The 21,522-nt window shown below is 38.2% G+C and overlaps 2 protein-coding genes across 2 annotated transcripts; both read right to left on the reverse strand.

Moving 5' to 3' along the window:
- Window positions 1–231: 231 nt before the first annotated feature.
- LOC140921436 (uncharacterized) lies at window positions 232–9,718 on the reverse strand. The gene is made up of 5 exons (XM_073371430.1): window positions 9,129–9,718; window positions 5,889–6,067; window positions 3,692–3,763; window positions 3,116–3,187; window positions 232–2,208 (listed from the first exon to the last, which is right to left on the reverse strand). The coding sequence occupies exons 2-5, from the start codon at window positions 6,050–6,052 to the stop codon at window positions 777–779; spliced, it is 1,740 nt and encodes a 579-aa protein (XP_073227531.1). The 5' UTR covers window positions 6,053–6,067; window positions 9,129–9,718; the 3' UTR covers window positions 232–776.
- A 4,242-nt stretch (window positions 9,719–13,960) lies between these two features.
- On the reverse strand, window positions 13,961–20,966 carry LOC140921306 (PR domain zinc finger protein 14-like). The gene is made up of 5 exons (XM_073371300.1): window positions 20,841–20,966; window positions 17,502–17,664; window positions 16,339–16,616; window positions 15,486–15,753; window positions 13,961–14,979 (listed from the first exon to the last, which is right to left on the reverse strand). Exons 2-5 carry the CDS (start codon window positions 17,644–17,646, stop codon window positions 14,249–14,251), a joined length of 1,422 nt encoding a protein of 473 aa, XP_073227401.1. The 5' UTR covers window positions 17,647–17,664; window positions 20,841–20,966; the 3' UTR covers window positions 13,961–14,248.
- Between the last annotated feature and the right edge of the window lie 556 nt (window positions 20,967–21,522).

The following is a 21,522-nucleotide window of genomic DNA, read 5'->3' on the forward strand; positions in this document are numbered from 1 at the left end:
TATATACTCGTGAGGAGACCCAATCATTTTCAGACATTTATTATTTAATTTTTTTTGTATAACTACTTAATCATCCTCGCCCCATCGGCTTTCAAGGGATGCTAAAACTAATATTTCCAGTAATTAATATGTCCTGTCATTAACGGTTCTCATTTTGTGAATGTTTCCTCCAAAAATGTTCTGCTATTGGTGTAGGATTGACTGAGCCGGAGCCATTGGTTGAACTACATGTATTTCGGGCATCCTATTGATAAAGAGTTACTACATTTAGTTACTTGCTGTAGCAAATATTATAGCGGAGCTCCATGGGTAATAAAATTTGGTGTTTATCTATAAATTCAAGAAGTTTTGGCTATGACAAAATCGTCGGTACGTACGTCCGCCCGTTCATGAAAGAGAACGTGAAAGGTCTTACTTACTAGCTAAAAAGACCAAGGTGTTGTCTTTATCTTGATATTGTATGTCATGATCATGTTATGATCAATTGACAGCTGTCAAAATAGGGTATCCTCTGATCAGTGTCACATGACTGTATCGCGGACTCAGGTGTTCATCTCATTGAGATGACGTGTTTTTTAAAAGTTCTCTGCTGACCAGTTATGGTATTCAAGCGATCGTAGGCTCTGAAAACGTTACTTTAGAAAGCCATTTCTTAAGAGTTCCCACGAGGAGAGCTCTGCTTTTGGCCTTCGCTAAATCTATATTTTTTAGCGTCTGTCTCCTTCGAATTACTAACAGTTACAACCGCCGCATTCTAAGGCAACAGGTTAACTCCTTTACAGGGACGTGCCATGAGTCTTGTTTGATTCATCGTCACCGTCCGTAAGTCTGCCTCCATTGACAATACCCGTTGGATTCCTTTCAATCTTGCGCTTGCTCTTTACTGTTTTTACGTTGGAATTACACATACGTAAAAGGAGGCGCAATTCCTGTCGGAATTTTTTCTCTCTGAACACGTACAGAAATGGATTCACCAGCGAGTTTGTAGTAAATGAAATGAAGATAGTGAGCTGACGAATTTCTTTCGCGTAAGTCTGGTGCCCTATAAATGCCACAATCATAGCTGGAAGGTACCATAATACCAGCGTGCTCAACACAAGAGCAAAGATAAGTTTAGCGACTCTTGTGTACGCCTTTGACCTCCTTATGTTATCCTGGGTCTTCACTACGCGGTAAATACGAATGTACATGACACATGACAGCAGAAAAAGGACAGAGCTACCAGCAATTCCTGCCTTCTCGATATAATTTCCATAGTTTTTACTCCAGCTCGCCCGTCCACAGAGAATGCTTTTGAATTCGTGAGTCGTCACGAAGCCAATTGTTTGACTGCCCACGAGGATAGCGCTTAATAACCACGCCAAGGAGATCGTGATTAACACAGTACGACGCGTGAGATGGGTTGCCGGTCTTGAGTAATGTACGATAAGCTTGTAGCGATCCAAAGTCATTAAGAAAAGGGCCAAAGGTTCCACAAGAAGAGCTACTGAACGAGTCGAGATTATCGTGGGACAGACGTACTTTCTCCAAGAATCAATGTGTCTTTGTCTCTGTTCAGAAGTAAGAATTGTAGCATTGATGGCAATCACCAGTAAAAAAGAACTTATTAAGAAATCACACGCAGCAATGTGACCAGCAAGGAACATAGCTTTAAGGTTTTTTAGTCGCTCTGTGGTGAATACAACCTTGACAATGAGCATGTTAGAGAAAGTCGCCACCAAACTCAAGATGAATATGAAGGATTTTAGTGGCACGCTGTCTTCTATCAGAGGCACCGATGTTACTGAAGGCGGGCCGCTGTCGTTGTGGTATGAATTGTTATAAAGCGCAGTGCTTAAGTTGAATTGCGTGGAATTCGTCTGTAAATTTTTGATCGGAGGTACCTTTGAAGGGGAGCGGCAAGCGCATGAATTGTCGGGAGAGTACTGGCAATGAATCCAGCTTACACAAACGCCAGAAACATTTCCAAAGGCTGCAATTTGTCTAAATTCTCTTTGATATTCAGACGAACAGTTTAACGCGAAGTCAATCTCACAAAATTGACAGTTTGTAATATTATCCACCTCAATCTTTTCCAGCGAATGCAGTAACAGTATGGAAGACGGTAAACGTTTGTATCTGTTTCCTTTTAAGTTAAGATACCGCAGCGACTTCAGAGGGAGCAATACTTCTGCCGGTACTGTGTGGATCTGGTTGTTTTCTAGAACCCTTAATAGAGAAGTGCAATTAGATTTTCTAATAAATTAATAAGTATTGGCCCGAGAGGCATGCTCTGAATTGCTCTTCGAGTGAAAAAAATGTATGTGTTTTCCTTTATAGGTTTCAAATTTATGTGTTCGTAATATTTTCGGAAGTGAAAAACGAATTACCTGGGTAGGAAGTCACATATTAGAGGATATCCTGTCTCTCGACTTCATTCGTTCGTTTGCCCCCGATTTTGTTAAAAGCGGCCTGATATCCTAAATGCGAACTGCTATACCTTAGCCAGCCTGATATCGTTTGTCAGACGTCATATTTGCCCAACCTGATATCCTCTGTCCTACGCGATATGCTTTGTTCGACAAGTATCCTTTATCCGACTTGCTATCATTCGTCCTGCCTGATATTATTCAACCGATGTGATATCCTGCAATCGAACTAATATCCCTCGTCTTGCCCAATATCCTTGGTCCCACCATGCATTTAATGTAAATTTCATCAGCTTAATCCTAGTGTATATCTAAAGGAATTCAATACTTCAGATGGTATTCTCAAATTCATTAATTATTCATGCAGTCAAAAGCCAATAAATGACGACCATTTGGGTCAGGTGGATAAATGTTGATATCTAACGAAACACCAGGTAAAACACCACCAATGCAATACCAGAGAAAACATGTCGCTGCATTATTTCTTGTTGTTTCATTTGGAAAGACATGTCAAAAACTTTGGCTTCGTGCTTCATAAAGGCGAGTTCTAAACACGTCGAAACAGATGAAAGCACTCGGCGTACGATCTCGTACTTGCATCTGTTTCTCGGTGTTTGGAACTCGTGATGAACCACTCGCCCTCACTCTTGACTTATGACGTAAATTATGTAAAAGTACTCGATGAAACAGTGTACAATGCCACTCACAGCTCCTGTAAGTTGTTCAAACCACTGAAAGATCCATTGGAGATCTCTGATATTTCATTGCCTGCAAGAGACCTATAAAGGAGTATCTGTTAGACTAAGGAGAAACTAAAGTGCAAGCGTGCTACATCACTGCATCTCTACTGATTAAAACGACTGGCTGCTTCAATCCATGGGCGGATCAAGGGTTGGTCCAGGGACCGGACCACGCCCCTCTTTTTAGTTACAGCTAGTGCCAAGTGTCCCGGCTCTCCTTTCTGCATTTTCTGGATCTCCGCCCCCCCCCCCTCCTGTAATTTACAGAATTTTCGTCTTGCGTAAAAGTAAGAGAGGCACTGAAAGTTGTTTTGCTTATTTTTTTTAATATTGTAGTATATATGTTCTAGTTAATTTTTTATCTCAGGTAATTTTTATTTTTCTTTTGTTTCAACTTCATTTGCATACGTTACCATACCCCAAAACAAAAGAAAAACAAAAATTACCGGAGATGAAAAATTAACTACAACATATACCTACTATCGTTTTTGGCTACGGCAATCGAAAACTAAGGGGGACAAGGGAAACAAAAGAAGTACTTACAGGAACTGAAGTCGGGGAAGTCCAATGAATATTCTCGGGGGGATTTCCTTGATTTTGCCTCCAGAAAGAGTTCTAAAAGAAATGGTATAAATTGTCTGAATATGTGGCCAATTAAGGTACCGTTTATTCCCAATTAAAGCAGCCATCAATGTAATAACAAGTTATTCACACCTTCCATACATTAGATTTCCTGGTACATTTTTGTAGTAAGCTGCTACAATGTTCTCTTTAGTGACTATAGTTTTTCGTTGGAATTTTATAATATCGAAAGAGTTAGGTCTCCGACTTATGTTCTAATTACTCAGAAAAAGTGAAGAAAAAACTATTAATAAAGATTAAACGCCAATTTTGAAAAAAGTGAGTTTCTCGCCGTTTACAATGTCTCGTTATTCTTTTGAATTAATTTGCAGATGACCAAGGTTTCTATTGACGGAAACATTGTACGGCAGATGAAGATTTTAAAGGAAGCAAGGCGTGGGAGGACAAATGGAAGAATTTTTGTCGTTATCAGGTAATCCTATGCAACTGAGAATGAGAATATTCTTAGGCATCAAAATATTAACAACTTAAGTTAAAATCACTCTTTCCAAAATGCTAATGTAACTGGGAAGTACTCCTCCAAAGCAAATTACGTGTGGATTATCATCACTTTAATCGCCAATATAACATACAAAAAAATCCCCAGACTGATCTTTTGCATTTCCTTACAAAATTAGTTGTCATTGAGAGAATTCGGTAAAATATCAAAACATTTTCTCTTTTGTATGCATAACCTTTTCTCTCGATTGGGTATAGCCTGAGAAAACAGCCGACATTTGGCGAAGCTACCACTTGTTTCCCTGCCAAATGACGTCTGAGAAACGAGCGCAGAAATTCCATACTGATGACACGTCACCACCCAGATCTGGGTAGTGCTTCTGATTGGCCGTGCTGCTTGGAAAATTTGATTCAACCAATCAGAAGCACTACCCAGATTTAGGTAGTGACGGGTCATCAGTATGGAATTTCTGCGCTCGTTTCTCAGACGTCATTTTGCGGGGAAACCAGTGGTAGCGTCGCCAAATGTCGGCTGTTCTGTCAGCTGAGGCTAGATTAGGTATTGATATTAGTGAGTTTACGCAACAAGATGGCAAGAAGAAGAGGACGGCAAAACGCTTGTGTCTGACAAACGTGACAGCCGAATGTCATTACTTGTGTGTTTTGTCGTGATCTTCACTTAACACTTATGTTTTCTGGTTTTTAAAAAAGGTCTGTTTAAAGGAAAGTGAAGTTTGGTGAAAAGTTAATTATTTGGAACAAAATTATTGTCACGCTTGTCACAAAAGGCTTGCCTTCTTCTTTCCTCTCCCGTCCTGTTGCGTAAGTTCACTGTTGTTAGGAGAAAATTGATGTCGGTCAATGTTGGGACATTTCAGTGTTAAGGAATACGCAGACTCAGAAGTTTTCAATGAATGTTATTTTGGTAGTAGTAATAACCATAGGTTAGGGGGTGTAGGCGAGATCGAAGGTCAAGACGCTCTTGTTCTTCACGTGACAGATGGACGAAATGCGCGTGATCAGATTGCGTTCTATGAATTCCATTCATTCTTAGTGGAAACCTAAACGAATGCTGGCTACATACGTCCCGCGCATTGGTAATAGCAACGTGGAGATCAGGATTACTGGCTCCTGACTGGTTGCTCGCAATAAAACAAACCACGCTAAGTCAATGTTTTTCATGTGCTCAGACTGGTGAGCCAATAGCGAATGTCGTTCTTATAAGGCAAGCACGAGGGATAGTGTGCAATAATATCGGCTGGAGGTCTTGGTGACATATTTTGAGATCACGGCCGTATTGAACCTAACTATCTCATGGAGATCAGATGAATTCGTGTTTACTAAAAATGGAAACATGAAAACACAACAAATGAACGTGGTAGATCTGTAATGGAGACCAGGACTAGCTGCAAAAAAACTTACGTAACTGCTGGCTTCTGATGTTAAAATTAAGGGCTTGACTGTCAGACGCTCGTTAGCTATTACGACCAACTTAAGTTATATAATGCAACTATACCAGGTAATATTCAAGGAAAATTATGGACCTTAGTGTTAAATTACTGTTAAGACCCTCTCAACCACCGTAGTTATTCCTGTTTAGAATTTTATCGAAGTCAAAAATTTGGCTCTAAAAGAAAAATCGTGTAAAGTAAATTCTTACAAGCTGGTTAAGCTGCTGTCGTGTGTAGTATTGAGGTAATTCAGATCATCAATGGTACATTCCATCGCCGTGTTGTTACATTGGCAATTGGCGGGACATTTTGAAGCTTGTGAAGAATAAGATGCAGTTACTAAAGCTAAGACGAACACCCATAGCTTGATCATATTGTTGATAATAGTCTGCAAAAAAGAAAAAGGAAATGTCTGTGATTCCTACCACACACCTGCAACTCAACATGGACTTTTCATGTGCTTTCAGAAACTCGTTAATAGTTCGTAAACACAAAGGGAATTAATTGCTAATGAGTGTTTTAAAGTCCGTAAAACACGGCTGAGCTTTTAATCCCGATTTTCTCGAAAGATTATAAGAAAACCTAAGATTATTTGAAAAAAAGGCGATTTGATGGAAAGTTTTTGAAGTCGTTTACTTAGCGCGCAGTTTTTTTTTCAAAGCCTAAAAACTCGGCTACTCCTTGTGTTTTAAATTTGATAAAACATTACAGCTCTACTCTACTTAACCTCCTGGCCTCTGTTATCACTTCCGGAGATTTTCTTTCCCAGTTCTAACAAATCTTCTTACACTTTAGTATTCAAATGGAACTGTCTATGGCGGTTTCACAGTTTTCCTTCTTTTGTATTTCCGGAATTTTCAAGATAACTCTTGAAGGCCACTTGAATTTTGTCTCTGAATTTTGAACTTTAACCGTGCTGCAAGAGTTAAAGGCTGGTTAATCGTTCAAATTTGAAATATTTTGGCTTAAACATTTTTGGCGGCTTACATCGAATCTGTTTGTGGTGGCTCTCGATAGTCCGTGATTGTTAAATGCCTTACATTTTCGCTCAAATTCAACATCACGGTTCCCTCCATTAATACAGGTTCTAGCCTCGCTGTCGTATCGAGTTATCGCATTATTAGGAAGAATTAATCGGAGAATCAACAATCGTAAGATTAAGGAAGAGACTTGGCAAACATCCTCCCTTTTGATTTGCGTATATTTAATGCTTGATTTTGTCGAACTTGAAAATAGATACCACTTTCTGTTACCGCTACAGTTACAAACAGTCCAAATTTGTGATCCAATAGTCTAGAGCTTTCCAAAAATGTTTCAGAGACATTTGGAGTTCAAACTTTCCTGTTGCTGTGTTTTGTTTCGTTTAAATTTATCCCCGATCATTTCAAACAATAAGGCATGTTTGTGATTTCGTGGTTTCTTTGTCGGTAAATCTTGAATATTTGAAGTGCTGCGAAAATCTCCGATCTTGTGGGATTTCCCCAACACAAAGAAAGGCTTATGCCTTGCTAATTAAAGTCGTTTTATAAAAATGACTGAAATCGGAGTTAATTACGCATTTGCCGTGATAGGTAATACTAACCCCCTACCTATCAAATGTTCAAAATTTGGACTGTATTTTTTTTTTCCGGCAAGGAAAATTTTTCTTTCTTCAAAATTGTTCAGTGCTATGAACGTTGAACACCAACGTTCACTGCTGGCCCAGTGCTCGAAATAGCAGTACATGTACGAGGTATCATTTTGTCAAAATTCATCGAGCTCCCATAAAAGGCCTTTTACCAGTAGTTACATGCATCGATTCAAAGTTTAAGATGGCCTTTAAGTAGCCGCACGTACCGCAAAATGATTGGGAAACGAAGCCGGAAAAAGTTAAGAAAAACGGATTGACAAGAAACTTCACTACCGAAGAAAACGTAATCGATAGCTAGCTAGGAAATTACGAATTTGCCGTAAGCATATTTGGTAGTCCTTCCTTTCAAACGAAAATGGTTGTACTGTTTAGATTAAACTCTCACTGTTGAAACTCTGATGTAAAACTAACACGTTTAGCGAATTTCTTTTTAAAAAAGTAATAGATTAAAAAATTTCCTGCTATCAGAGCATTATAAAAAGTTTGAAAGGGTAATATTTCTTCTGATTAACCCAACTTCATCGGACACAATGTGGGGAGATATGAATTTTAATAAATCACGTTCATTAGTATAGGGTCTTGAGAGCGCAAAAATAGCGCCAAAGATTAAGGGTAATTCGAAGCTATTGTATCTATACAAGAGGGGCTTTCGTAAGCGGATCTCAATTGCCTCCTTTCTGTCACCTTTTGTGATGACGAATATTCACCGGTAAACGTATTAACGAGTCTCAAGCTTCCGTCGCCAGGCTTCACTTTAACGTGAATTAAAGCGCCAATATTTATGCTACCATTTGTCTTATTTTTCGACGGGGAAATAGAATTTTTTTCTTCTCTTGAATTTTGAAAAATGGCAAAGACGGAACTTCGGGGAATTTTTATTTCCCATTGACTGCGCATGAAATGCATACTGACCGGTTTTTGACAAAGTGTAAAAAACATGATCTTTTTCTAGTCTCTATTTATTTAAACTGAATGGCTCTGTCCCTGGTTTCCCAGACGGGGTGATAATTTGAAGCGTGGAGAAAGTCTTGTCTGACTTGGTTTCCATGCGTCGGGGAAACCGTAGACGATTAGGCAGTTTTTCCCGACCGCCCAGATCTTCCCAAAATTTATTGGAATTAAGATTTGCCTCCGCGAGGACATGGCAAAAGTGAGGGCTATCTTTATTTACTGGCTGTGCTTATTTGTTTGTTTGTTTTTAAGCAAGTTAGACGTCTTCTAAACCCTAACCTTCAGCGTTACAATCGAAACACATGGTTTAGTCAGCTTAGAGTGATCTCCGACCATCGCGGAAATGTGTAGAGCGACAGTAAAAAGAAAACCCCCGCCGGAATCTTCATCTTTCAGCAAAAATGAAAACCGAAAAGTTAAGATTGCATTTTGGATTTTTAAGCTTCGAATTTGTCGTAACCATAATTATTCCTGATATCGTAACGTTACGTGAAACAATATGATGTATTTTTCGTAAACAGCGTTTTATAGGTTCAAAAAATGTTCGGTCAAATTTTTCCAAAAGCTTTTAATCGCACGAAAACTGCACGATGAAGAATAAGACGTTATATTCCGCATTCGATGTATAAGGGAATAATGAAAAAGGTTGTTTTCATCGTCTTAGCATACTGGATTATAAACTGAAACATAGACAAAAAAATATGATAATCGATTTTACCATCCGAAGGGCTCTCATACTCTGATTTCTGTAAAATTGCGACTCTCCATTAACCAGTATATGTATATTATTCTACCTTGTTTCGTTCACTGAGAATAGAAGAAGAGTGCAAAAAGAAAGCTTGCCATATTTACCATTAATGTTACATACCTTTCTCGTTTAATATTCTGCAGCCTCTTCGCTGTCGATTCTACTCGGTTTTATATAGAAAACCTGTTAAATGGATTTATTTAAAACAATGGCTTTTAAAAACTGTTTTTCTTTTTATCGCTCGTCAATATAAATCATTCAAGTCTGAAATGAAATTATTTTCCCTCCCCGTTTTTAATGAAATACATCCGGGGGAAGTTCTACTTTAAATTAGTTTTAACCAGTTGTCCTTTCCCAAGAATTCGTTCCCCGTCACCGTCAAAACAGAATATTGTTTTTAAATACCTACATGTACCGCCAAAACAGAATACGTTTTTTAAAATACCTACCGCCTTTTGAAATATTTACGCAGTGGTTGGCTGCAATCTTTGATTGCAATTTCTCACAGTAAATTTTTGTTTTGCTTTCTTTGCCTTTCAACAGAGAACATGACTGTATATAATGTCTCTTGTTTAACAGCCTCAAGTACTGTGGCCACCTAAAACGGAAGGTAAACTAAACTTCTCCCTGCTACGCTTTACTTCATTATAAATAGTATAACTAAATCAAAACCTTCTTTCAAGCTGACTCGTGGTTTCGACAGTCCACTGCGAGATGTCTCTCCAGGGAAACGCTCACATAAGCACAATTGAAAGAGAGATTGAAAATTGATCTTTTTTCAACAATACAAGTTTTACATTTAGTTTTGCCATTCACTGTTATTAATATTCTACAACAATACCCCTCTTCGTACTAAAAAAAAGCAAAAAAAATGTTTAAAACATCTGCCTCCATGTTGCGAAATCATGGGCCAAATTAAATATTTCTCCAAAATATTTGTGCTGACTATTTATTCTACGTTTCCAACGAATTCCATGTTTGAGTTGCGTTTCTGACTTAAATTTTGCTACTCCCCAAAACGCGGATTACTGACTTCGGACGTGATGCAGTGTACTAATAAATTATTGATCTCATCTAAATTTTATTATTTTTGATCGACAGATGGTTTTCCTTGCACCATTAGTCTTTTTCCCCTACCGACACCGATCTACCCTGCGAGCAGAGGTTTTTTTCTTACATGGCTTTTAGCGTTTACTAAGTCCTTCGCGTGGCTTTGCTACAGAGGTTTCTCACGTGGCGTTAACAAACCAACCACGCCACAGACAAGCAACACGAACGACTTCGTGAACGCTAAAAGCGATGCAAGAGAGAAACGTCTGCTCGCAGCGTAACACCGATCTGTTTACTCATTTTCGTTCGAGTGTGGGTGTTTTTTTTTTTAAATTTTATAACGTTTGCAAACCAAGCCCAATCAGAGGTCAGAAACAATGACATAAAACTCAGTTCATTTTCCATAGACTACCCATGTATTTGTAAAACGCTACATGGAGAATATTAATTTAGAGGCGTGAAAAAGACAAATATTAATTATTGATACACACGAAAGCTTATTTCTGAAATGTCTCTTGCAAAAGTTTTCTTCTTTCTTCTCAATTTACACTTTTCAAGTTCTCCCACTCTCATAAACGTCTGAGTAGTATTTTATTCTATGACCGTACATTAAGATGTGTTATGATGGTTCGTTCTTTCTTTGTCAAAAACTCAGGACCTTTTTGGGGTTAACTGACTGACGCAAATACCCTTTTGTGTTCCTATGGTAATTTGAATGGCGCGGTTAAAAGGTACAAATGAAAACAGATCTTTCAGTTTTGTTAATAATTTAAAGCGGTTGTGTTTGGCTCACTGGAAAGGCCAAGGCGAAATGAAAGTGTCTCGCTTTCTAACAAAATAAATGATTTAAAAGATGTGTGTCGGACTAGGTTTTAACAGCCTGGTCGTGAGTGAAGTCATCTAAAGTAACACTATTATATCTAACGTATTAAAGTGAAGTGATTATCAAAATATTATGCAGTATTAAAAATAAGCAACATATCCTAGCCAATTAAGCCATCTTTCCTCCCTGGACTCTCAGCGCAGAGGGGGAGAAAGAGAGAGAGGGAGAGAAAAGATAGGACGTTCGCGCTGCCATCAAAGGAAAATGTTTTTCAGTTATGTTCGACTTAATTTAACCACCACAAAATTCTTGTCATTTTTGGTGATAAATTATTCTTGACAACTTTTTTTAAATTTAATAAAACAGTTGCAAGTAATGCTTGCCGTTATTGAAACAAAAAACAAATAAATAATTTAAACAGCAGCAACGACACTACTTTTTACATCGGCGAATACAACGCTGGTTTTCATTAAATGGGATTTCTGCAAGGGTAAAATTTACCTTAAGATTTTAATAATTCATTGTTATTTGCTGTTTTTTTTTCTCTCAAAGGAATTAGCCAGCGGGCTCCTTTGTAAATTGGAATTGTTAATATATATATGTATGTATGTATGCAAAAGACGATCAATTCATGACATCAGATTCAATAAAAGGCTGTCCTATCCAATTCAGATTATATGACGCCATAATGACACGTAAACTACATTTGGGATAAACATAAGAGTATTATTATGCTGCTTCTTTCATTTCAGTTTTAAGTGCCTGGATTTCAGAAGAAACGCTTATCTTTTTTACTTTAAGAATTTGTGAATAATAATGCAATTCAGTTGTATTCAATCATGAGGTATTAGGTGCTGCGTTCTAAGTTACCAATCTTAGCTACAATGTTTGATCGAAGAAAATCGGGATCGAAGTAATTGTTTGCGCATCCTTCAGTTTTGTTCCTTGACTTGTCTCCCTCCGTTTGCTTCAAACTCGCACTCGTCTAAAACTAGGAGTAGTCGGAGCTCAGGAGAGTGCGTTCGATATGTTTGTAATGCGTACTAGTAGCAGTTGAGGAGGAAGAGTGGATAGTTATTTCGATAGATTAAGCCCGGTTTCCATATGATCGCTACGATCGCTGTGATCGCTGAGAAATTTTTTGAAAAAAGTGTAGCGATCATATGGAAACCACTCTCCAGCGATCACAGCGACAACGATCGCTGAGAGAGAACTTCCATGATCGCTGCGATCGCTGAAGTTTTTTTTTCTCAGCGATGGTAGCGATCATATGGAAACCGGGCTTTAATTTGATCATGGCATATTTTAAACGTAAGGATTGCTTACAGCGAAACCTCTATTTAAACTGTGTATCATTATGAAAAAGCCTTGAAGGCTAGGATATCGTATGGTCCGTCTCAATAATTGCAGTAATTTAGTCCAGTGTGTTGATTTCAGTGACTTGAGTGGAGCTACCGTGGGCTGTTTATAAGTTTTTCCGAATAAATAACATCGACGTAAAGTGTTCGTTTGTCCGGTGCCGAAAATATCACAAGGCATGATGAAATGGCGCTGCCGAGCTTCAAATCTCGGTAGATTTACTTTGTGGCACAACGGCCGCCGAGCTATACAACTCGGTACAACGGCCGCCGAAACGTTTGAAATTCAGCAAACACAGATCGATAGTACACCTTCAGCAAACTCTTGAAATATGTACGCTTTACGAAGATTCAGCAAACTTTTAAAAGATAACGCTTTACGAAGACTGAATAGCAGACCTCAGCAAACGCTTGAAAGATGAACGCCGAGGACATACGAATCACCATGTGAGTTAGTGCGTCAAAGTGAGGCAAAACGTAAGCAAGCGCCTCAAAGCGAGGCAAATGTGTGTCGACACAAATGCAATCTCAAAAAACCTCGCCTATTAATTGCACAGGACACCCAATAATGCACAGAACACAATAACTAGGATCGTCAAAGTCTTAATTATTTTTGTTGTCTTTTTTCTTTCCCCATAATTTTCGTAAACGATAAAGAAATTTCTTGTTTAGTGTCTCTACAGAGCCAAAATAAAACTTGTTTAGAAGTGGGCCTTTTATTTAACAGTAATATGGGTTCAAGGGGACGAAACAAGCAGGAGTTGTTAGCGAATATCTTTAACGATGAGACTCAGTCGTAACCAGATAAATTAATCCGTTTTTTTTTTTTATACGAAAGTGAGAGTGCAACCAATGTGGCGCAGGACCGGGTCCTGGACACGACGCCCTATGTGAGTTGAATTTGCTTGTTGATGGTAATTCTCTCCCCTGATGCCCGAGTCTATTTTCTGGGTACTCTTCCTAACAACAAGCACTTTCAAATTGCAATTCGATCAGGAATGGTGAACGAAGAGCCTGAATGAGGATACGCTATATTACTTCTAAATTCTTATTTATTTATTTATTTATTTATTTATTTATTCATCTATCTTTTTGACACTCAAAGGCGATGATTGCCACCCCCGTCCTTTCTTGTAGCCTTAAATAGTGTCTCGATTTTGTCAGGAATTAATCTGAAATTTTAGGAGTTATTGGGCCACGTCAGCGTCTCTTTTCAAGACTTTCGTTTGTCATCCATTTTAAACCCCCTCTTCCCAGACCATCTTATTTCTTTCAGTATTTATTCAGGTGATCTTCCATAATACCAAAATATTGTTCAAGTTTTTTTTTCCTCTAAATCCAATGTAATTCAGTTCCGCGTTGCTACGTAATGGTTCGAAATATCAGCTCACGGCAACAGAACTTTAGATATGCATATTTAAATAAGTACGTAAATAAATAAACAAATAAAAGATAAATAAATAAATAAATAAATGTAGTGAATCCACAGATTGGCTCCTCTCTGCCATTTCCCAGGTCTTATTGGAATGGAAATGTTGGTTTTGAGGAGAGGAAAACCGGAATTCCATCGGAGGAACGAACAACAAACCTAACCTACATATGGCGTTGCTTCTGGGATGTGAACCTGGGCCACACTGGTAAGCGCTCTCATCGCGCCCCCACCCTTCTCAGTTTGCTATCACATACAGCAACATACAGTTTTTTTAAAAGTATTTGTTTAATATATCTTTCTTTTCAGAGCCTCGGAAAAGGTCTGATCTTATTTGACATGCAATTCCCCCTACTTCCTTGAGAGGGCAGCCGCTCTATTACAGCATATTTTAGCCATTAACTGGAAGTTGTCACATTTAAGGTAAACTAGTTAAAATTTAGTTCAGCACGATATGATTAAAGCGTTTTTAAGTTTCCTTTACTTATCTTTGTTTTTTTTTTCCACTTCAAGTGTAATTCATGCCTTTTCATCAAAGAATTATCTTTAAATTTAAACATTGCAAATTGAACAAAAGAATTTATAATTTAAGTTCTTCTTCCTCTTCTGTAGGGATGATATCACAGTCCATCTCGTTGAATTCTCCTTCATTGCCTTCGGAACCCTTTCGCATTATCTTCGGTGCTCGATTTTTCCGAGTCGTACAATCGAAGTTCGATCGATGGCGATCGCGGGATGAAGGACTTGAAAAACCTCGGCCACACTTTTCGCAAGTGTAAGGCTTCTCTCCCGTATGCATGTTCATGTGAAATTTGAGCTCGTAGGATTGTGCAAACGCTTTGCCGCAGAACTCACAAATACAGGGCTTCTCTTTAGTATGAGTGCGTCGCACGTGACTATCATGCGCGGCGTGAGATGCGAAAGCTTTTCCACAATGGCGACATTTAAATGGTTTTTCGCCGCTGTGTTGTCGAATGTGAGTGCGTAGAATCGATGACGCCGTGAAGGCTTTGATGCAGTAGGGACACTTGTAAGGCCTCTCGCCACTGTGCACTCGCAAATGTTTGTTTAAACTCGACGACTGAGAAAACCGCTTGCCACATTGACTGCATTGATGAGGTCTGTGTTTCTCGTGCACGTGCAGAATATGAATGCGCAGACGATCTCGCTTCTCAAAGGAACGGTTGCATAGGTGGCACGGGTACTTTCGGTCGCCCTGGTCCACGCACCGCGTATATTTCAAATGCTTATCTCGGTAGTACTTATAAGCAAACACTTTGCCACAACGGTCACAAGCAAAGCTGTCTCCACCTGTATTGGAAATATAACGTACATTGTCACATGTTCAATATTTCATTATAACATAACAAAAGTAAAGCGCGCGCTCTGATTGGTCAATTACCCATTTACTATTTGACCCATGGGTGAATGGTGGCGAAAGCTAGCGTGCGCTCAAAGCCGTACGCGTCACTTTCTACGGCCACTCTATTTTTTCCTCTTTGGTTTTGTCTTGATACTGAAAGAAAGTTTATGCGTAAAAGGTTGTGTAATCCACATTGAGACGAAGGACTTAATTCAGCAAAACGATTTTTTTTTTTTAATGAAAAGCATTTACCACGAATGATTTGCACACCCGATAGCGCGACAAGATGACAGCACACACGTTATTCCTCTGCCGTCTGTGAGCGAAATTGAAAGTTTTTCTCTTTTGATTATGGTAATGATACACGGCTCAGCGGTTATGGGTGGAGCCCGTGTCCAGTTCACGTGGGGGTTGAGGGGGTTCGATTTTCGTACGGAACAACAGCTGTACTTACCAAGACCTCCATCGTTTTCTATCTTGGACAGTTTAGTCTTCATAGTGATTGGAATTCCCATATACTTGAGATAGGTATCTCCGTACCAAACCAATAACTCGCATCCCTCTGGCACTTCTTTGCACACTTCATAAAACACTTCTCCATCCTCTTGAACTAGAACCAGGTTCTGCTCTCCGTCATGTCTTGCGCAGTTGACGTATTTCATCCAGTTTCTCTGGTCTCCTGCTCCATCAACGTAGTGAGTCAGTTCTCCATCCTGGAATACCTTTAACATAACGATAAGACGGACAGTAAAACTAACTTAGTTGATTAAATAGAACTCTTAGTAAAATACATAAATAAATAAATAAATAAACAAATAAATGAATAAATAAATAAGCATTCTCACACTTAGAAGTGGTTAATGGCAATCAAGAAAAAGAGAGTGAGAAAATGGCTTCTTGAATGACTTTCTTCTATGAAGGAAGTGTGAATGTCAACCGGACTCTTACTGGCGTAAAATTTTTCGGAACTTCTGCTTTTGAGTTTTTGATCGTGTGAGATGGCATATCACCCAATACTTAGACACTTCGAAATCGTTTTAAGGAGTTAGGCCGTGTTCTGTTTGATCAACCTCGCTGTGTTTCGATGTAAATGCAGAGAACATTAAAATGACCCCTCGCCTCACGATAATTACTAAAGGGACTCCTGCTCTGTGTTAAAATGGATTAAGGTCGGATTAAGATCCTTTAGTAAATAGGGCCCCCGCTCGATCATCTAGTCCTTAGGATAAGGGGTTGCCCTGTGGGCCTCACTTTAGTCCAAAAATAAGGTGGAAGCCCGCTCCTCTAGATCTCCCATAATTACGTACCTCCCATACGCTGTTGTTTTCATGAGGGCCCATTTGCTGTGGTAGAACAATGTTTCCAGTGTAAGGCCCATATCGAGTTCCTTTTGCTATTCTCCGCTGACCGCAAAATACCCCTCGATGCCTCCCAGTAGGCAGGATCGTCTCGACGATCTTGAGATTTTCTGGTAAGTTTTGCACGCACTGCTCTTCCTGAATCATGTCCATGTACGGCCTTGGGTGACCCGTGGTGTGTTCGTGATGTGCTTTAAAAACATTAGGAAGCCATGGATTCCATTGTTCTAAATAAAGAATAGAAATACCGGTCAATTATCAGTCACCTCATAGCTTTTTCGTTAGTTCAATAACCGCACCAGTAGTTCAATGACCACACATTAGTTCGTTGAACGTAAACTACATGTAGCTGCGAGAAAAATATCCATAAATACGTTAGATTTTTTCACATGAATGTGTAGCATTATTAAACTAGTAAGTGGTAAATACTCATTTAGCAACGAAACAAGAACTAAATTGAGAAATAGCTACGGCACACTGTTATTAAGTTCAAGACTGATAGTAATTTAAAAGTTATAGTCTGCTAAGAAGGTCTGTCATTCTCATCACGGGCACAGTGAACAGACCTGGAAAGAGAGTCAGCGCTGAAAAGGGAAAGCTAACTCGGTCCGGAACGAACTTTACGCTAAACAACCGACAAAGCGCGCGTTGAGAAAGCAGAAAACATAACGGTTAGCGGTGGAGGAAACGTTGTTATTAGACTCTCTTTCCGCACGATTCAAACCTGGCCCCTTATTCGCTTTGGAACTCAACATTAGTGAAGAAACTACCTGTAAATAACAAAATCACAGCTTCGCGACAGACAAATGTGTCTCCGAAGGATTAAATCAAACGTTACAAACAACAGAAATGAACTTTGAAAAATTGTTAGGCTATCAAGTTTTCAAAAACCACAATTGCAATGACCGTTTTAAGCTGGCTTCTTCAAAGTTTGTCCATCAGTACTTTATGGGGTTTTCTGTGTTATTTATTCCCCCATTCGAAATAATCCAGGGGAGGGGCCAGGGGGGGCCGCCCCCCTTAATGTTAGACCAAACTGAGGCCCAAAGGGCCTATTAGGGCGTGGGCGCTTATTTGAGAAACTACACTAAATACCTAGTGGTCAAACCTACCATTTGCCAATGTAACATAAATACCAGAGAGTGCAAAACCATTAGTGGACTTTTCTGGAGTGCGAATATATCCGTAAAGCACGTTATCAATATCTTGTTGAGTGAATGTGAACGGAAAATACACAGAAGAGTCTCCGTACTCCATTCTTGCTTTGACTTGGAGCTGAAACACGAACAATAGTCCCAAATCAGTAATAAATACTTTCACAGACTCCAAATTATTGCTGGTTTTACATGACGTCACGGCGGCCGTGTTGTTAGTGAAGACCAATAGCATCTCTCTGCGCTGGGAACTTTATTGTATTGACCACGAACATGGCCGCCATGTCACGTGGTTGCAAACAAAGAATACCACCTGGTACCGAAAACTAAGGAGTACCACAGAAAAGCAAAGTTCAGTTAAGGTAGCTCCATAAGGTTTTTCAAGGTCAATACCTCCCAAGTTTGAGCATAAACTATGTCGCCATTGACAAAGATGTGGAAAATTTACCACCACAGCTGTATTGGATAAAGATCTTTCACACATGTTTTTAAAAAGGTTGAAACTACTATGAGGTGAAATTGCATTTCAAAAGCGCCTTTCGCTTTCTACAGATAACGGCTGAACATAAAGATTGTCCACTTTTCTCCTTATTTCCAACCAAATACCTTCATCCCAAAATATCCCGATAACGCTCTAACAGATTTCGCTGAAACTTCACAAACACAATGGCGGCTATTGGAGAAAAAGCTCCTGTGAACGATTTTGGAAGAACAGTTCCCAATGCCGAGAAATATGGCTGAAAGCGAAATAAGCAATGGCGTCATTTCGTTGCTATGACAACTCTGATGTCAATGCCACCCTGATCATAACAAATTGTGATCTCTATCTAATGCAGCTGTGGTGGTAGTTTTTCCTAGTCTTTGTTAATGGCGACGTAGTTTATGCTCAAATTTGGGAGGTATTGACCCTGAAAAACCCTATCAAGCCACCTTAACCTTATTTACTTACAGACTTAAAAGTTAGAACCCAGTTCTAACTTGTGCGTTATTAGATACAGCATGATTATCATAGCGTTTGAATTAAAACATTGCCTAAACCAGGTGGAAGTCATTAAAATATATTCATTATTTATCATTTAAAGAGCAATTGCTTTTTAATTCATTCTAGATACTGCTCCTACATTTCTTTCTGTTTTCAGTTTTAGTCTTTCATTTATTTATTTACTTACCATTATTCATTCATCTATTTATTTATTGTCGCATATGCAGAAAATACGTTATTTGAAGAAAAAACTGCGAAGAGATCTTGGCAGGTGATGAAAATTTAATACATGATTTTAAAATTGCACATAATTCGTTAATATGCGGATAGGAAGTCATTTTCTTTAAACAAACCCAAAGGGATTAATTATAATAACAATAAAAGCAACTGTGAATTAAGAATAGAGCAGTCAATGGATTTGTTAACTTTTAGCTTACTCACTAAGGAAGATAAAATTCAACTCAGTTACCAAAAAAAAATGCTTTCTAAAAATATACGACACTGGTGAATCTCGATCGTAATACAAATTCTCGTGTTATGGCAGTACATGTCTCTGAACACCTGAATAACTCGTGGTGACTTAACCTAGAAGAAATAAACTGCCTCGCTTTATGTCAGCTGTTGTTATCACTTCTGTCTTAATTTTGTTGCTATGTAACATAATCCGATGACAACTGTGTCTGCTTTATTACTATTTTTTAACCAGCTAACATCCCTTGAACTGGCAGACTTAACGGTCGTCAGTATATTTTTCAAATGTTATTTTTGAATTTCACAAAATTTCAAACTGTCTGTAACGCCGCTTGTAGCAGTGTAGCATTCGACGAAGTATTTGGGTTTCGCCGCTATATTCTTTAATTACATCCTCAGAACTCACGCTGTATTAATTTCTTTTAATTTTTATTCGTGGATTAACAAATTTCAATAATATTGGAGTTACATCTCAGATCCTCAAATAAACTCCTCAGCCTAAATCAAATTTTTGAAAAAGTGGAAACTTTGGTTGAAATTTTGCCTTAATAAATTATATTTTTAAAAGTGCCTTTTTCTTTTCCTTTTTTTGTATTCACTTTTTAACTACAAGGATTTTCGGAACCACAGCCTTAATCAGCTCTATACAGTTAAAGCAGTCGAAATATAAATTATCGTATTCTAAACACTAGAACTGTAAGTTATTAATGTCAGTCAGAAAAGCTTCCGCTCTTTAAAACACTCATGAACAGAACTCTGACTTCGTTAGTTAGGCTAGCTCCTGACTATTCGTTTGGCACATTTCCTGACAATTGGAAAAATTACAATTTATAACAGTAACTGTTTCTAATATTAATTGCCGGAAATGTAACCGGCGGCACCGTCTTTTCCTGAACTATAACGTTAATATTAATGATCACTTTTTTGCCAAAAAAAAAAATAAAATAAAATAAATAAATGTGTAAAAAGCTAAGTATTTGTGGATATCTCAGTTTTTGACAAAGGTGTTAAAATTGTGTCGGGATGAATTAAACCACGCTGACAATCTTAAAAGATTTCTATGTGAGCTGTTGGGTTTAATATTTCGTTAGTTTTGGTCAGTATCGCTTTAACGAAACTAAAATAGCAGTTTTTTCGAAAAAGTCGTGATGATTGAATGTTAATTTTGAACATGAAAAAGCAGTTTTTTCTTTCTTTTCGCCTTACAATGTGTTTTATGCAAGGTGTGGAAACAAAAGCTAAATGAAGTTCACATTTATTTCAGATGCAAGCCAAGAAGGGATATACGGCTCAATAACTTTGTTTAAACGAAACAATCGAGCGAAGCAAATATTCAACAATTTTGTGTTTAATGTAAATACTCGCAAGTGCCAGGCCAGTTTCTTTGCTCTTTTTTTTTTTTTTTGACTCTTTTACTTTTGTTCTACAACCTATTAGCCCGATGATAACGCAAATTAAATCGGCTAAATAAACTGCGAATCAGATATAAAGTATTAGGCAACATCGATTTGGTCACCACGGCGTGCGCTAAGACTTTTGAAAGGGAAGCGCAATTCTAAATTTCCCATTGCTGAAATGTAAGTTGTATCTCTGTATATAATCAGCTCATTAATGGTGTTTAAAGATAAATTTAAGCAGTTAAATAAACTTCGCAGCGGATGTTTACTAGACATTGGAACTAAGAAGGTGGTCTTTCGTTCTTTCGCTCAAAAACAGGGTTGCTAAAACCTTGTATCTACTGCCTTAAGGGCTGAATTTTTTCTTGTGGAAGGTAGTAAATTAACCCTTCAAAATATGTCATATTCGAAAGAAATTCATTCTTTATTATCAGTTATTCTTCTTACCTTTCAAAATGTCTCTGCGTGTTCTAGTTGACTTCTCTGTTACTTAGGCTTGGGTGTTAGATTGAAGGTCTTCGTTTAACACACCTTAAAGGCCAATCTAGCGAATTCTAATCTCGGCAAGATTATGCTTTCCCTTTTAAAGCCTTATTTAAATAATGCGAGGTAACTCCAGATGTTAACAAAGACAGCAATTTAATGGCGGAGAGTAAATTTGCTCCACCGACAGCGATAACGTCAGTTTTGTTTTTGTTAAGCGATATAATGAAAATTAGCAAAGTCTCTTTTGTTGACTTTTTCTTCACGTGTAATGGTTGTTGAGAAGTTCTGAAGTAATTGGCTACTTAAAGCATCTCCGAATTTGTCCTAACTTTCACTCCTAAAGAAATACTCCGCGAATTTTGTTGGAATAAATTGGATTTCTCTTGGTTTAAACTTCCTTCTGGTATCAAACTTTGTAAAAAATTCATGATCTTTGATCCTTATCCAACATTTTTAATAATTAGTAAGGTTTCCCTGGCGTTTACAAACCGCCGCTTGTGGGAAGCTTCGATGCGTTTATGCCTTATCTATAATATGGCCTTGAAAACGTGCAGAAATTAAGGATGCTAATAAAGTTGAATTTTCAATCCTTGTACCACTTTGCGTACAAACACATTTGTTACTATTATTATTATTACTTTTA

The sequence above is a fragment of the Porites lutea genome, chromosome 12 (assembly GCF_958299795.1).
Source record: "Porites lutea chromosome 12, jaPorLute2.1, whole genome shotgun sequence".
Lineage (NCBI taxonomy): Eukaryota > Metazoa > Cnidaria > Anthozoa > Scleractinia > Poritidae > Porites > Porites lutea.